Below are 16,042 nucleotides of genomic sequence, written 5' to 3' on the forward strand. Positions count from 1 at the left end.
GTAGATGGACGGTAATGGGGGGGTCCAGGGGTGGGGTTGAAATAGGTGAAAGGATCAAGAGGGTAAACTGAGGCATGCCGGGTCCCTGAAGGTAGACTCAGAAATGAAGAAGGATGTGTCCTTCACTGTAGTTTTCTGTGCCAGGAGTTGGGCTGAGTGTATTGTTTATCCTGTGTGGATTGATGGCCATTCTTTTATGTGTGGATTGGTCCTTAAGTCGAGGCTGGCTCCACTTAGGTAAATGCGGGTCTCTTCTGGAGTCAGGGACCAAAGATATTTAGATACATTTTCTTTTCTTTTCTTTTCTTTCTTTCTTTTTTTTTTTTTTTTTTTTGTTGTTTATTTATTTTTGAGAGATAGAGCACGAGCAGAGGAGGGGCAGAGAGAGAGGGAGACACAGAATCTGATGCAGGCTCCAGGCTCTGAGCTGTCAGCACAGAGCCGGACACGGGGCTTGAACTCACGGGCGGCGAGATAGGGACCTGAGCCGAAGTTGGACGCTCAACCAACTGAGCCACTCAGGCGCCCCTGGATACATTTTCAAGCAAATCCCTCATTCGCCAAACCCATGTCGCTTGCTCTTTAAAAGGCAGGTGCCAATCACTTGCTCATTTAAAGCAAAAAGCTTCATCCATGATTACCATAAATGGAAAAACTTCCATTTGCCACAAAGAGAAAGAAACAAGCAGGAAGAGACGATTACAATGAAAAGCAAAAAAAAAAAAAGTATTTACCTTCTAACTGGATACTGTTGCCAGCCCAATTTTTGGAGCCCGAGGCCGGCTTCTCTGTTAAGGAAAAAAAAAAAAAAAAAAAAAAAGAGTAATGGGTCACAGCCAATAAACACCAGAGTGAGTTCAAAAAAATAAATATAAAGGGGGAAAAAAAGAGTAATGGGGTGCCTGGCTGGGTCAGTCGGTGGAATGTGGGCCTCTTGATCTCCCCGTGGTGCGTTCGACCTCCACGCTGGGTGTAGAGATCACTTAAATAAATAAATAAGCTTAGCAAAAAAAAAAAAATGTAACAAAGGGTTAGGCGTTAAAGATCTTCTAGCGCCCAGCTTAAGCCTCTCTCCTCGACGGGAATCAGGAGCACTGGAAAAGAAATGACTTTCTCGCTGTGTCATTCGAGGTTATTTAAAGCTCTGTGTGGCGGGTCCCGTGGAGCGGTTTCTCGGCCTGAGTCTGGTAGGCAGCCCTCATTTCAGAAAACGCGGTGTTGTTTCCCTGACGCCTCATAATTCCACGGAGGAGGCTGTGTTACCGTCGTCTTTTGATTTGAGGAGGAAACGTGGGCTCAGAGAGGTGAAGCCCAAAGCCACGCAGCTGCCTTCCCCACCCCCCACCCCCCCCCCAAGTGCTCTCTGGATCGCTCTGAATTTTCCTTCTACTGATGGCCGCTTGCCCTTCTCCCTGCAGGTAGCTGTGAGGGTGGGACCCTGTGCTTGAACCACCGCGGCTTCTGTCTGGTGGGCAAGTGGCTCTGGCTGTTCTTCCGCCTCAGGGTCAGCATGGACCGTGGGGCTCTTCTGCAGGAAACTTTAATAAGAGTCCCGGGGGACACCCCTGGGGTTCATGGTCCCCCATCCCCCTCCTCCCCAGAGGAAACTTGTGCCAGTGCGGGCGTCCCCGGAGTGTCCACCCGTCCGTGGCTGTGGAGGATGCATTTGGGGCAGCCGTGGTGACCGTGTGGGACAGTGACTTGCACACCACAGAGAAGCCGACGGATGCCTACGGGGACCTGGATTTCCTGGGCGCAGGCCGCAAGGCCAGCAATGTGAGGCTTGCCTGTCTGGGCGGGGCTGGGGTCCGGGAGCGGAAGCTGCATGCCTCGGGGGTTCTCAGAGTTAGAGTCTGGGGGTGCCGCAGCTGAACGCTGTGTCTCCCCCTTTCCCATCCCTGTCTTCGCTTCTCCCTGGATCTCTCTCCCTCCACCCCTGTCTGTCTTTTCTAAATCATCCTCCCTCTCTCTGGGTCTCTGTCCCTCCCCCCCCCCCCCCCCCCATCTCTGTTCTCTGGGTCTCTGTCCCTTTCTCTGTTTCTGTGCCTTTCTCTCTGGGTTTCTGTCCCCTCCTCTGTCTCTGCCCCTTTCCCCGTGTCCCCTCCTCCTGTGTGTCCGCAGTTCCTCCGGCTCTCTGACCGCACGGATCCAGCTACAGTTTACAATCTGGTCACGCGCACGTGGGGCTTCCGGGCCCCGAACCTGGTGGTGTCAGTGTTGGGGGGGTCAGGGGGCCGCGTCCTCCAGACCTGGCTGCAGGACCTGCTGCGACGCGGGCTGGTGCGGGCTGCCCAGAGCACAGGTGACTGAGGCTGGGTGGCCGCTGCCCATCGCTGGCATGCGGTCTCCCCGCGGCTCTGCATGGGTTTTTGTCTCACTCTCTCTGTCTCTCCACACCTGTGTCTCTGGACCTCACCATCCCTCTCCGTGTCTCCCTGTAGGGGCCTGGATTGTCACCGGGGGGCTGCACAGGGGCATTGGCCGGCACGTTGGTGTGGCTGTTCGAGACCACCAGACAGCCAGCACCGGGGGCACCAAGGTGGTGGCCATGGGCGTGGCCCCCTGGGGTGTGGTTCGGAATAGAGAGCTCCTCACCAACCCCAAGGTGGGACCCAGAATCTTGGAAGAGGAGGGGGCTGGGAATCCTGGGTCTGAGGGGGGAGGGGCTGGTATCTGTCCTCCTGGTCCTGATGGAGAAACGCTCTGGTCTGGCCCCTCGCCCCCCGCCACCCCCCCCCTCCCCCCAGGGCTCATTCCCTGCGAGGTATCCGTGGCGCGGTGAGCCGGACGACGGGGTCCAATTTCCGCTCGATTACAACTACTCGGCCTTCTTTTTGGTGGATGACGGCACCCATGGCCGCCTGGGCGGCGAGAACCGCTTCCGCTTGCGCTTCGAGTCCTATGTCGCCCAGCAGAAGACGGGCGTGGGAGGTGAGTGGCTGTTTCCACTCGGGACAGCGGCCCGAGGCTCCCGATCCCAGTGGTCCAGTCTGGTTGAGGTTTGGGGATTGAGGGACCGAGGAATTACCTCTGGTCAAGCGTCTTGTCCCATTATTTGCTCTGTTTTGAAAAATCTTTATCTCGAAATGTAAGCTACACAAGAGTGGATGGCTCGGGGGGAGGTTTTACACTGACCCCGCGTGGGCAGCCTGCACCCAGATCAAGAAATTACTGGCCCCCAGAAGCCTTCTCCCTCCTGCACCCGAGGGTCACCCCGGTCCTGCCCTTAGGGCGTGGAATGGTTCTGACCCTGTTTATGCTTCCTGTGAATAGATTCCACCATCTGTACGTTTTGGAGTCTGGCTTGTGATAATATTATTTCTGTGAGATTCATCCATATCATTGCAGGAGTTGTAGTCTGTAAATAACCCATGGGTCAAAGAAGCCAGGAAATATTTTCAACTGCATGATAAAAAACATATCACATATCAGCACTTTGGGGATGCAGCTAAAGCAGTATCTAGAGGGAATTTTGTAGCTTTAAAATGCATAAATCGAAAAAAGAAGAGGGGCACCTGGGTGGCTCAGTTGGTTAAGCATCCAACTCTTGGTTTCAGCTCAGGTCATGATCTCATGGTTTGTGGGTTCGGGCCCCACATCGGGCTCTGTGCTGATGGCACGGAGCCTGCTTGGGATTCTGTCTCCCTCTCTCTCTGCTGCTCCCCTGCTCGCTCTCTATCTCTCTCTCTCTCAAAAATAAATAAATAAACATTAAAAAAAGTTTTTGAAAAAAAAAGAAGAAACACTGAATATCAAGAGTTTAAGGCTCCAATTGAGAAAAACAAACAAACAAACAAAACTTAGAGGGGCCCCTGGCTGGCTCAGTCAGTAGAACCTTGGGCTCCTGATTTCCAGGTTGTGAGTTTGAACCCCACGTTGGGTGTAGAGATTACTTAAGAGTAAAATCTTTCAGAAAAATTAAATGAACAAACCCCTAGACCCAGAATAGCAAATCAAACCTGGGAAAAGTAGAAGCAAGGAAATAATAAACACAAGGGCGGAAATCAATAAAATAGGGAAAGGGACACCTGGGCGGCTCACTCAGTTAAGTGTGGGACTCTTGATTTTGGCTCAGGTCACGATCTTATGGTTTGTGAGATGGAGCCCCGCATCGGTCTCGCATTGACAGTGCACAGCTTGCTTGGGATTCTCTCTCCTTCTCTCTCTCTGCCTCTCCCCTGCATTTGCACCATCTGTAAATAAATAAGTAAGTAAGCAAATAAATAAATAAAATAGGAAGAAATGTGCAGTGGAGAAAATCAACTAAACCAAAAGCTGTTTCTTTGTAAACATTTTTTATCTTTTAAAAAGTATCCACGGAATGCCTGGCTGGCTCAGTTGGTGGAGCAGAAGGCTCTTGATCTCCGGGTTGTGGCCTCCAGCCCCATGTTGGGTGTAGAGATTACTTAAGAACAAAATTAATCTTTTTTTTTTTTTTAATGTTTGTTTTTGAGAGAGAGAGAGACAGAGCATGAGAGGGGAGGGGCAGAGAGAGAGGGAGACACAGAATCGGAGGCAGGCTCCAGGCTCTGAGCTGTCAGCACAGAACCTGATGCGGGGCTGGAATCCATGACCCGCGAGATCATGACATGAGCCGAAGTCTGACGCTTAACCGACTGAGCCACCCAGGCGCCCTAATTTATCTTTTTTTTTTTTTTAACTTCTCTCTCAAAATAAATAAATAAACATTAAAAAAAGAAATAATTTCTTAAAACAATATTTATTTATTTGGAGTGGCGTTTCCAGTTTTCTGAGAGTATAAACCATGTTTTCTTCCAATAGATCCCTTTGTCTTTTCCAGCCCGAAAAAATACGAGTTTGTACTACAGTTTTACTTTTTTGCGTTATTACATTGGCTCAATACTCGTGTATGAGTGGGAATAGGAGTAATGTTGTCTTGTTCGTTATTTTAATGGGAATAGAGTTAGTAGAAAACTATCCGAGATGATTTTGCTGTTGGGCTTTGGGAAAGGTCTTTATTGTATTTAGGTAGTCCTTTCTTGGGCACCTGGGTGGCTCAGTTGGTCGAGTGTACAACTTCCGCTCAGGTCATGATCTCAAGGTTTGTGAGCTTGAGCCCCGCACGGAGCTCACGGCTGTCAGCTCGGAGCCTGTTTTGGATCCTCCCTCTCTGTGCACCTCCCCCGCTTACGCTCTCTCTCAAAAATAAATAAAAACATTTAGACAGTCCTCTCTTTCTTTTCTTTTTCTTTTCTTTTTTTTTTTTAACGTTTATTTATTGTCGAGAGACAGAGAGACACAAAACGTGAGCAGGGGAGGGGTAAAGAGAGGGGGAGACATAGAATCTGAAGTAGGCTCCAGGCTCTGAGCTGTCAGCACAGAGCCCAACGCGGGGCTCGAACTCACAAAACTGTGAGATCATGACCTGAGCCAAAGTTGGATGCTTAATCGACTGAGCCATCCAGACGCCCCTAAAGATCATATTTTTAAGTAGTCTCTACACTCAACATGGGGGTCAAACTCAGACCCTGAGATCAAGAGCCTCTTGCTTTACTGACTGAGCCAGCCAGGTGTCCCTAGATAGGCCTTTCTGTTCCTTATTTCCTTCGTCTTTTGTTTGAACTTCATCCTTTCCTGGCTCCTGGGCCATTAACCAATGATAGGAGTGACTCATACCATAAATACCTGCCTCAGTCAGGAGTCCAGGAGTCCAGGCCACCAGCCCCTACGCCCCTGGCAAGCCGAAATTGACTGCCCCTCCCAACGTGCTCAAAGATACGACAATTCCCGTGAGCCTCAGGACACAGGATTACACAGAAGCCATGTTTGTCCCGGGGACTCATGGGAAACGTGGTTCTTTCCCATCCCCGGCACAGGCTGATAGGAGTTGACCAAGCTTCCGGCTTCCTCTCTCCTCAGGGACTGGAATTGACATCCCTGTCCTCCTCCTCCTGATCAATGGTGATGAGAAGACACTAAAGGTATAGGGGCCCGGGGGGCCCCTGGGGGCCTCAGTCGCTTGAGCAGCCGACTCTTGATTTTGGCTCAGGTCACAATCTCACGGTCACGAGATCGAGCCCTGCATCAGGCTCTGTGCTGAGCATTGGAGCCTACTTGAGATTCTTCCTCTCTCTCTCCGGCTTGCACTCTCTTGCTCTAAATCAATAAATCAATAATACAGGTGTGGGGGCCCAGACACCTGGGTCTAAGTGGGGGCCCTGACTCCTGGCTCCTGAGACTTGGGGAGGGGGGAGGAGGCTGGGGATCTGGACTCCGGGTGGGGCGAACACCTGCCTTCCCACACCTGACAGCCCCCCTTTGTCCCGTAGCAGATAGAGAATGCCACCCAGGCTCAGCTCCCCTGCCTGCTGGTGGCTGGGTCTGGGGGAGCTGCAGACTGCCTGGCGGAGATTCTGGAAGACACTCTGGCTCCAGGGAGAGGGGGGAGCAGGCCAGGTGAAGTCCAAGATCGGATTAGGCGTTTCTTCCCCAAAGGGGACCCTGAGGTCCTGCAGGCCCAGGTATGATACTGGGGGCCCAACTCTGGATCCTGAGATGGGAGGGAGCTCCTGGGTCTTGAGAAATGAGAATGCCGAGGACTTGGAGCCCTGGATTTCAGGGAAGAGGGGAACGGAGGCCCAGACTCATGGATTTGGGGAGGAGAGGCCTGGGGGCCCAGCCTCCCAGGTTCTGGGGGGGGGGAAGGGTGCTGGCACCTAGACTACCAGGCCCTAGAGGGGAACGGTCTCCTGTGACCATGGACAGGGCCCAGGTGGAGTCGGGCTGGGAGTTTACAGAAGGTGGTATTCCGCAGGTGGAGAGGATCATGACCCGGAAGGAGCTGCTGACAGTCTATTCATCTGAGGATGGCCCTGAGGAATTTGAGACCATTGTTTTGAGGGCCCTTGTCAAAGGTGAGCCTTGGACCCCCAAACTCTTCCCTTCTCTCCGCTCGACTTTGGACCCCTTTCCCGCCCAGGGCACTTTACCCATCGTCTCGAATCTGCGTTGGGCTCCTTTTTATCTCTTTCCTTTTATTATTCCCCTTGGCAGTGTTTCTTGGGGCCTTGCCTGGTGTCATTTGGACAGTTTTTCAAGAGACTTTTCGTTATGTGCCAACATTGCTTTCTTTCTGTTGGATCCACGAGTGCCCGCGTCCATCTATCTTTCATCCATCCAACCATCCGTCCATCCGCCCATCCATTCTCCCACTCTCCTTTTCTTCCTTTCCTACGTGGCTCCAATCTGTTTCAAGCAGCGAGGGGTAGGGGAGTCAGAGATGAACCGGAACACTGCTTCCTGCTGAGAAATTCCCAGTATTTCGCTATTAGAATGAATGGCGAAAACAGAGGGTGGGAGCATAATGGCTACCTGGTAGAGGCTGGGCTGGGGATCATTTATTCACTCAGCAAACACCACCTTAGGGTCCAGAGATCAAAGCAGATCCATTTCCTGCTCTCAAGGACCCCAGATCCTATGAGGGTTGTCCCGACACAACCTTAAGTAAAATTTAAGACCAAAGCGTAGGGGAGGAACCACTGTCAGTAAAGAGACAAGGAGGAGGTATTTAAGCGGGCCTTGAAGGGCTCGTAGAATCTGGACTGAGTAAGATGAGGAAGTGGGATAAATAAATGGTAAGGAGGAGGGCGACTGGGTGGCTCAGTCGGTTGAGCGTCTGACTTCTGCCCAGGTTACGATCCCGTGGCTTGTGAGTTCGAGTCCCACGTCGGGCTCTCTGCTGTCCACGCAGAGCCTACTTCGGATCCTCTGTTCCTCTCTTGCCCTGCCCCTCCCCAGCTTGCGCTCTCTCAAAAAGAAACATTCAAAAAAAAAAAAAAATGGTAGCGTGGGGAGGGTCGTTTTTGGTGTCAGAAATGTTATAGGGGAAACACTCCCATAGATAAAAACTCCCGAGAGGCATAGTGTCAATTTATAATTCGTTCTCAGCCCCAGGCCCCCACCCCAGGTGTATCTGTCATGTTCTGGGATGTGACAGAAAGAGCAGTTACTCTTTAAAAAAAAAAAAATAATAAATTATTTTTCAGAGAGAGAGAGAGAGGAGCAGAGAGAGAGGGAGACAGAATCCCAAACAAGCTCTGCACGGTCAGGGGTGAGCTCGATGCGGGGCTCGTCACAAACCCTGAGATCGTGACCTGAGCTGAAATCAAGAGTCGGATGCTTAACCGACACTTTTGACTTTGGAGTCAGATAAAGCTGAATTGGAACACCAGTTTGGCCCCTGCCTTTCTGTGTGACCTTGAGAAAGGGACTACCCTCCTCTGAGCCTCAGTTCCTCTCTCTCTGAAAAATGGAGATAATACCTTGCAGGAGTGTTGTGAGCCCCAGGGACAGCTCATGAACAATGCCTGGTTCCCATGGGCGGGCCAATAAATGGGAGCTCTTCTTCTCCTTCTTCTTTTAATTTTTTTAATGTTTATTTATTTTTGAGAGAGAGACAGAGCGCGAGTGGGGTGGGGCAAAGAGAGAGAGAGACACAGAATCCAAAGCAGGCTCCAGGCTCTGATCTCTTAGCACAGAGCCCGAGGTGGGGCTCGAACTCACAGCCGGGAGATCATGACCTGAGCCAAAGTCGGAAGCTTAACCGCCTGAGCCCCCGGGGGGGCCCCTACATGGGAGCTCTTCTTAATATAATTCCATTTCTCGTAGGGACACATTCTTTTTTTTTTTTTTTTTTTTAATTTTTTTAATGTTTATTTTTGAGACAGAGGGAGACAGAGCGCGAGTGGGGGAGGGGCAGAGAGAGAGAGGGAGACACAGAATCCGAAACAGGCTCCGGGCTCTGAGCTGTCAGCACAGAGCCCGACGCGGGGCTCGGACCCACGAACTGTGAGGTCATGGCCTGAGCCGAAGTCGGACGCTTAAACGACCGAGCCACCCAGGCGCCCCTCGTGGGGGCACATTCTTAAATGGAGAATGGCAATCAGTGAGCAAGTCTGATTCACCTCACAGAAGTTGACTCCCAGCCTCCTGGGAGAAAAGAGGGCGGCTCTGTACAAGAGGTGTGTAGACAGTGTTGGTGAAGGGGTGCAAGTGATCCCCCTCTGCTGGGGAAATTGGAGATGGCCGCGCGGACTGGGTGATAGCAGATGGATGGGGTTTCAGCGGGTGTGGAAGGAAGCATGTTCCTTAAAGAGCGTGGGATGAGCCTGGGCTGAGCAGTTAGCATACATTTTGCCCGTGATGCTCCATTCTTGCCCGCAGGGGGTGGGGGGTGGGACTAGGGCCAGAGGGTCAGGGGGCTAGAGAGGTGGGGCTTGGGGATATGAACGGAAGGGGGGCAGGCACAGCGAATCGGGGTGGGGGGGGGTCTGCCTCATCCACTGGGTGGACAAAGGGGGGCCCTCCCTGAGATGCCGAACCCAGGGAAGGTGGGTTCTGGGGAAAGACGCTGAGCTCCACAGGGGGACATGATGAACCTGAAGGGCTGTGGGTGGGGGGAGGTCCAGGTGATCACTGGGGAGACGTGATTAGGCAGAATATAAAGCGAGATATTACAAATCTTTTTTTTTTTTTTTTCCTTCTCTGGAAGCTGTGAGGAAACTAGGGGAGGTTTATTTATTTTTTATTTTTTATTAAAAAAATTTTTTTAACGTTTATTTATTTTTGAGACACAGAGACAGACCATGAACGGGGGAGGGTCAGAGAGAGAGAGGGAGACACAGAATCTGAAACAGGCTCCAGACTCTGAGCTGTCAGCACAGAGCCCGACGCGGGGCTTGAACTCACGAACCGCAAGATCATGACCTGAGCTGAAGTCGGACGCTTAACCGACTGAGCCACCCAGGCGCCCCGAGGTTTATTTATTTTTAATTCAAAAATTTTAACTGTATTTATTTTGAGAGAGCGCGCGAGCCAGCAGGGAAGGAGCAGAGAGGGGAGGAGAGAGAGGATCCCAAGCAGGCTCTGAGCGGTCAGCGGTGAGCCAGAGGCAGGGCTGGAGCTCACAAACTGTGAGATCATGACCTGAGCCGAAGTCAGGGGCTTAACCGACAGAGCCACCCAGGCGTCCCCAAAGCGGGGAACCATTATCATCCCCATTTTATAGATGAGGAAACTGAGGCTCCCAAGGTCCAGTGGCTTTCCTGAGAAGACACTCAGTTGGTGCCGGCGGAGCTGGGATCGAATCCCAGGTCCGCCTGCTTCGGCCCATTGCTCATCGGTCCCCCCACTAGATTACACCCCCTCCTTCCGCCATACCCACTTTGGGAACCACCAAAATGTGATGAAAGTCCCTCCTTTGTTTTGGAAATCGACGTGGAGCGAGCAGAGGGAGAAGGAAAAACGAACTCCATGGCACAGGGGCTCTGAGGCCCAGCCGTGTCTAGACTTGCCTGACTTCTTGGCACCACTGGCTGCCTCACCTTCCAGGCTCTCGTTGACTGCACCGGTTTGGACCCATGAATTGTTGGACCCAAGTTTTGCTCTTCCTCGTCCCCCACCCCCACCCCAGTGATCTCCAGGGTCTCCCAGAGCCCTTTTCATGTTTGGATATTTTTTCCAATCTCCTTTTCTGCTACTCATTTTTCTTCTCTGTCTTCTCACAAATACCCTTAAGTTTCAGGAAATCAGAGTGACTCACTTTTGCCATCACATCCTGTGTTTTCCTGCACCCAGACCTTTGCTTGGGCTGCTCCCTGCTGCCTTGAAGTTTCTTTCCTCATCTTAGACGCACACCTCCGAATCCTGCCTGTCTTTCAAAAGCCCTACCTCAGTGCCCATCCTCTAGGAGGCCCCCTTGGATCGCCCCACACCTCCGCGAGCATAGCCTACCCCCCCCTCACCATTCCCTTTGAGGGTAGTTTTGTGGTTCCTGGACACATTTCTCTGGAATGATCTCCTTCAAGGCAGAGGCTGTATGGGGTTTCTCTCTCTATCCCGCCCACTGCCTGGTCCATAACCTACCTCGATAAATGTTAAATGGATAAATGATTTCCTTTCCTTCTTCTTGAGGACTCTAGACCACTGGTCTGCGCATGACCTCATGCTTGCAATAGCCTGACTTCTTAAAGACCCCAGGCTGTACCCGACAACATCCCCTTTTTATGGGTTTAAATGTCAGGTATCCCCCACAGAAGCAAAACAGACACTCATCTGAAGTCCCCCCCCCCATTTCTTGCCCCCCCCCCCCCCCCTCTTTCAGCCTGTGGGAGCTCTGAAGCTTCAGCTTACCTGGACGAATTGCGTTTGGCTGTGGCTTGGAACCGCGTGGACATTGCCCAGAGTGAACTCTTCCGGGGGGACATTGAATGGCGGGTGAGGGGGCGGAGCGGGGGTGGTGGTGGCCGCGGCTGTGGATCCTGACAAGGAGGATGCACTCTCCTCCCTCCCTGACTTCTTCCACATCTGACTCGCCCTTGCATTATGGCCTGTCCAGCCTTCTCTTAATTGTCCATCTGTTCCCGTCTTGTTTCCACTACCCCATCCATCCATCCATCCACCCACCCACCCACCCACCCACCCACCTACCCATCCGTGGTGCACTCTTGGCTCTGTACCCCATCTCTTGTCCTTAACGTCTGCCCTCCGCGGGCCTTCTGTCTTCTGTGCTCTTCTCTTACCCCATCAATCCTCGCCCTGCCAGTCCTTCCACCTGGAAGCCTCCCTCATGGACGCCCTCCTGAACGACCGGCCCGAGTTCGTGCGCTTGCTCATCTCCCACGGCCTTAGCGTGGGCCACTTCCTGACCCCGACGCGCCTGACCCAGCTTTACAGCGCCGCGCCCGCCAACTCGCTCATCCGCAGCCTTCTGGAGCAGGCGTCCCACGGCGCAGGCACCAAAACCCCAGCCCTTACACCCTCTGGGGAGCCTCGACCCCCTGACGTGGGGCAGGTGCTGCGGCTGCTGCTGGGGGAGACGTGCGCGCCGAGGTACAGCGCCGGGGGCGTCGTGGATCCCCACCGGGGCCAAGGCTGCCAGGAGAGCGTAAGGACCGAGGGGGGCCAGGCTGCGCGGGGAGGAGGTGCCGAAGGACCCGGGGGCGGGGCCGGGGAGGGGTGTGCGCCTGGACGGGGGTGGAGCTGATGGCTGGGGGCGGGGCCAGGGAGGGCCAGCCCTCACCACGCCTCCCTCGCCTGCAGAAGTGCCTGCTGAAGGACAAGGCCCCGTCGGAACTCACGCTGGACGCCGTCCTCGGGCAGGCCCCCTGGACTGACCTGCTCCTCTGGGCACTGCTCCTGAACAGGGCTCAGATGGCCCTGTACTTCTGGGAGATGGTGAGTGCTGACGTGATCTCTGATTCTACTTTTCTCTGTGTCCCGCCCTGTCCTTTATTTCTACTGGACCCCAGTGCCTGGCTCCTGACGTCACCCCCACCCCACCCCCGTTCGCCATTCCTGATAGATGACGCCATCCCCTGCTTCTCCACCCGCCCCACCCCCGATATCCTGACTTGTCGTTTCCATCAGCAATATATACTGGACGTTTTCCCTTGTCCATACACGGGACTCCGCCTCATTCTCTCGGAATGGTTACCTCCAAGGGGAAGTTAGAAGGTTATCTGGTAGCCGAGGGGGAGTCATTTAAACATAGTTACACCTGGAAAATCGAGATGCATCGTGGGGACAAAACCCGAGGCAAGGACACCAGCTAAGAAGGTCAATCTGGAGGCCTCCAGGCAGCCAAGATGAGGGCCTGGACTAAAACAGGTGGGATGGAGGTGTTGGGACCCATTTGAGAAGCTTGAGAAATTTTTCAAAAGAAAGAAAGAAAAAAAGAAGAGTCGGAGGGTTTGAGTAGGATCTAAGATTGAGCCTATTTTTATAGCACAGAAATATCTTAACAGGACTTCTTCAGCCTTGGGTTGTTTTCAGCCCATCAGGCCATGGCTTAAATATAGAATGAAAAAAAGTATGTTTTTTAATGTTTGTGTTTGAGAGAGAAAGAGACAGCACAAGCAGGGGAGGGGCAGAGAGAGGGAGAGAGAGGGAGACACAGAATCTGAAGCAGGCTCGGGCTCTGAGCTGTCAGCACAGAGCCTGACGCGGGGCTCAGACTCACAAACCATGAGATCATGACTTGAGCTGAAGTCGGACGCTCAACCGACTGAGCCACCCAGGGGCCCTTAGATTTCTTTTTTCATTGATATCAAATTCATCTAATATAAAATTCACCATTGGAACCACTTAAAACTGCATAATTCAGTAGCCTTTAGTAGGCTCACAGTGTTGGTGGAACCTCTACTTCCAGGACGGTTTCATCATCCCAGAAGGAAACCCCAAACCCATTTAACACTCGCTCCCCATTCCCTCCTCCCCCAGCCCCTGGCAATGACTAATCTGCTCCCGGTCTCTATGGACCTGCCCATTCTGGATACTTTATAGAAATGGAATCATCTCGGGGCGCCTGGGTGGCTCAGTCGGTTAAGCGTCCAACTTTGGCTCAGGTTATTATCTCGCGGTCCATGAGTTCGAGCCCCACGTCGGGCTCCGTGCTGACAGCTCGGAGCCTGGAGCCTGCTTCAGATTCTGTGTCTCCCTCTCTCTCTGACCCTCCCCTGTTCATGCTCTGTCTCTCTCTGCCTCAAAAATAAATAAACATTAAAAAAATTTTTTTTTAAAGAAATGGAATCATCTCAGATGTGGCTTTTTTGCACTTGACTTCTTACGCTTAGTATAGTGTTTTTGTGGGTCATCCGGGTTGTAGGTATAGGCGTGCTTCCTTCTATTTTGCATCTGAATGATATGCCCTTGTATGGGTACGCCACGTTTTGTTTATCCATTCATCTCTTGCTGGTCGCATGGGTTGTTTTGACTCTTTTGGCTGTTGTGAATAATAGTGCTATGAACACTGGTGTGGAAATACCTGCTCGGGTCCCTCCTTCCCGTTGTTTTGCGTATATACTGAGGACTCCAATTGCTGGATCATATAGTAATTCTGGGTTAAATTTTTTGAGGCACTGCCGTTCTATTTTCCACAGTGGCCGCACCATTTTCCATTCCCGCCAGCAGTGTGCAGGGGTTCCAATCTCTCCACATCTCCGCCACCCCTGTTATTTTCTGGTTGTTTGTTTGTTTGTTTGTTTGTTTGTTTGTTTGTTTTTTATAACTGCCATCCTAATGTGGTTTCGATTTGTGTTTCCTTAATGATTAATGACACGGAGCATCTTTTCATGGGCTTATTGACCATCCGTTTATCCTTGGAGAAATGTCTATTCAAGTCCTTTGTCCATTTTATAAATTGGTTTGTTTATCTTGTCGTTGTTGAATTGTACGAGTTCTTTATATGCTCTGGATATCAATCCCGTATCAGGCATATGACTTGCAGATATTTTCTCTCTTGCTGTGGGTTGCCTTTTCATTCTGTTGATGGTGGTCTTTGATTCACAAAAGTTTTAAATTTGGACTAAGTCCAACTTGTCTGTCTTTTTTCTTTGTTTTCGCTTTTGGTGTCATATCTAAGTAACTATCGCTAAATCCAAGGCCATGAAGTTTTATCCCTGTGTTATCTTCTGAGGGTTTTATGGTTTTGTAATTATATGAACTATAACTATTTGATCCTACACGTTAGTCTTACCGAGATTCCCCATGTGTGATCAGTCACTTCTCCTTTGCTGATCTTACGAGTCTCTGGTTTTGGCTTTTGACAATTTGATTAAAATGTTTTTCAACGTGAACCTCTTTGAATTTATCCTACTTCGAGTTCCTTGCTCTCGCACGTACAGATTCATGTCTTTCATCAAAATTCGGGGAGTTTTACTCCATTATATCTTGAGATATTCTTTCTAGCCATTTCTCATGGTCCTCTCCCTTTGGGACTCCTATTATACATATATTGGTGTGGTTGATAGTGTCCCACAGGTCTTTTAGGTTCCGTTTATTTGTCTTCATTCTTGGTTCTTTCTGCGCCCCAAACCGGGTCGTCTCAATTGATCTGTCTTCAAGTTCATGCGTTCTTTCTTCTGTCTCCTCAAAGCTGCTGTTGAGCCCTTCTAGTGAATTTTTCATTTCACTTACTGCACTTTCTAGCTCCAGAATTATTACCTTTGTTTTTGTTTTTTGTTTTTTGTTTTTTCTGGTAATTTCTGTCTTTTTATTCCTATTCTCTAGGAAGACATCCTTCTCTTGACTTTCTTGAGTTTTTGTCCATGATTTCCTTTAGCTCTTTGAGCACATTTAAGGCAATTAATTTAAAGCCTTTGTCTAGTAAGTCTGGTGTCTTAGCTTCTGCAGGGACGGTTTCTGTTTCTTTTTTTCCCCTGATACTGTGCCATACTTTCTTGTTTCTTTGCCTGCCTCATAGTTTTGTTTTGTTTTGTTTTAACTGGGCATTTTGAATAATATAGTGTGGCCACTCTGGAAGTCAGCTCACCCCCTCCCTTCAGGGTGCGTTGTGGTTTGTTGTGTTGATGGTGGTGGTGTTTGTTCAGTGACTTTTCTAAGCTCTTTTGTAAAGTCTTTATTCTTTGTCACGTGTGGCCCCTGAAGTCCCTGTTCTGTTAGGTTAGTGGCCCGCTAGTGACTTGACAGAGAAATCCTTAACCGCCCAGGGCCTGGGATGGGGGGAGGGGAGAGGGGCCCGACACTCCTGGTTTGCAGATTGGCTCTGTGTTGGAGCTGTCTTTCTTTTTCTTTTTAAAATTTTTAATGTTTATTTTTGAGAGAGAAAGAAAGAGTGCAGGGGAGGGGCAGAGAAAGAGGGAGAGAGAGAGATTCCCAAGCAGGCTCTGCGCCATCAGCACAGAGCCCGATGTGGGGCTCGAACTCACAAACCCCCAGATCGTGACCTGAGCCGAAACCAAGAGTCAGACACTCACCTGGCTGAGCCACGCAGACACCCCTGGAGCTGTCTTTCGACACTCAGGCAGGCTGTTTGCCATTTTGCCTTAGCCTTCACTTCCTGCTTTTGCTGAGACAAAAGGTCGGCAAGAGGTGAAAAGTTAGGGTTTTCTCGAATCTCTTCTGAGCCTGGACCATCTTAGTCATGCATGTAGCCTTCTAGATTCCCTGATACACGTAGGAACTCCTCAAACCCTTATTCCTTCAACTCTCCTCCCCACCCCAGCCGCTTCCCTCCCCAGCTGCTGAGTATATTTATCTTTTGTTCGCCTTGACTGTTATTTTT

At 51.0% G+C, this 16,042-nt stretch overlaps 1 protein-coding gene across 1 annotated transcript in view; it reads left to right on the forward strand.

The window, feature by feature from the left end:
- TRPM4 (transient receptor potential cation channel subfamily M member 4) overlaps positions 1-16,042 on the forward strand; it is a 40,322-nt gene that overhangs the window by 4,120 nt on the left and 20,160 nt on the right. Inside the window, 10 exon segments of the mRNA XM_053905602.1 lie at positions 1,602-1,776; positions 2,122-2,302; positions 2,442-2,605; positions 2,748-2,931; positions 5,881-5,942; positions 6,291-6,482; positions 6,776-6,875; positions 11,123-11,235; positions 11,564-11,905; positions 12,061-12,195. Of these exon segments, the coding sequence (XP_053761577.1) occupies positions 1,602-1,776; positions 2,122-2,302; positions 2,442-2,605; positions 2,748-2,931; positions 5,881-5,942; positions 6,291-6,482; positions 6,776-6,875; positions 11,123-11,235; positions 11,564-11,905; positions 12,061-12,195 (1,648 nt within the window).

The sequence above is a fragment of the Panthera pardus genome, unplaced genomic scaffold (genome assembly GCF_024362965.1).
Source record: "Panthera pardus isolate Hobbes unplaced genomic scaffold, ASM2436296v1 HiC_scaffold_18, whole genome shotgun sequence".
Lineage (NCBI taxonomy): Eukaryota > Metazoa > Chordata > Mammalia > Carnivora > Felidae > Panthera > Panthera pardus.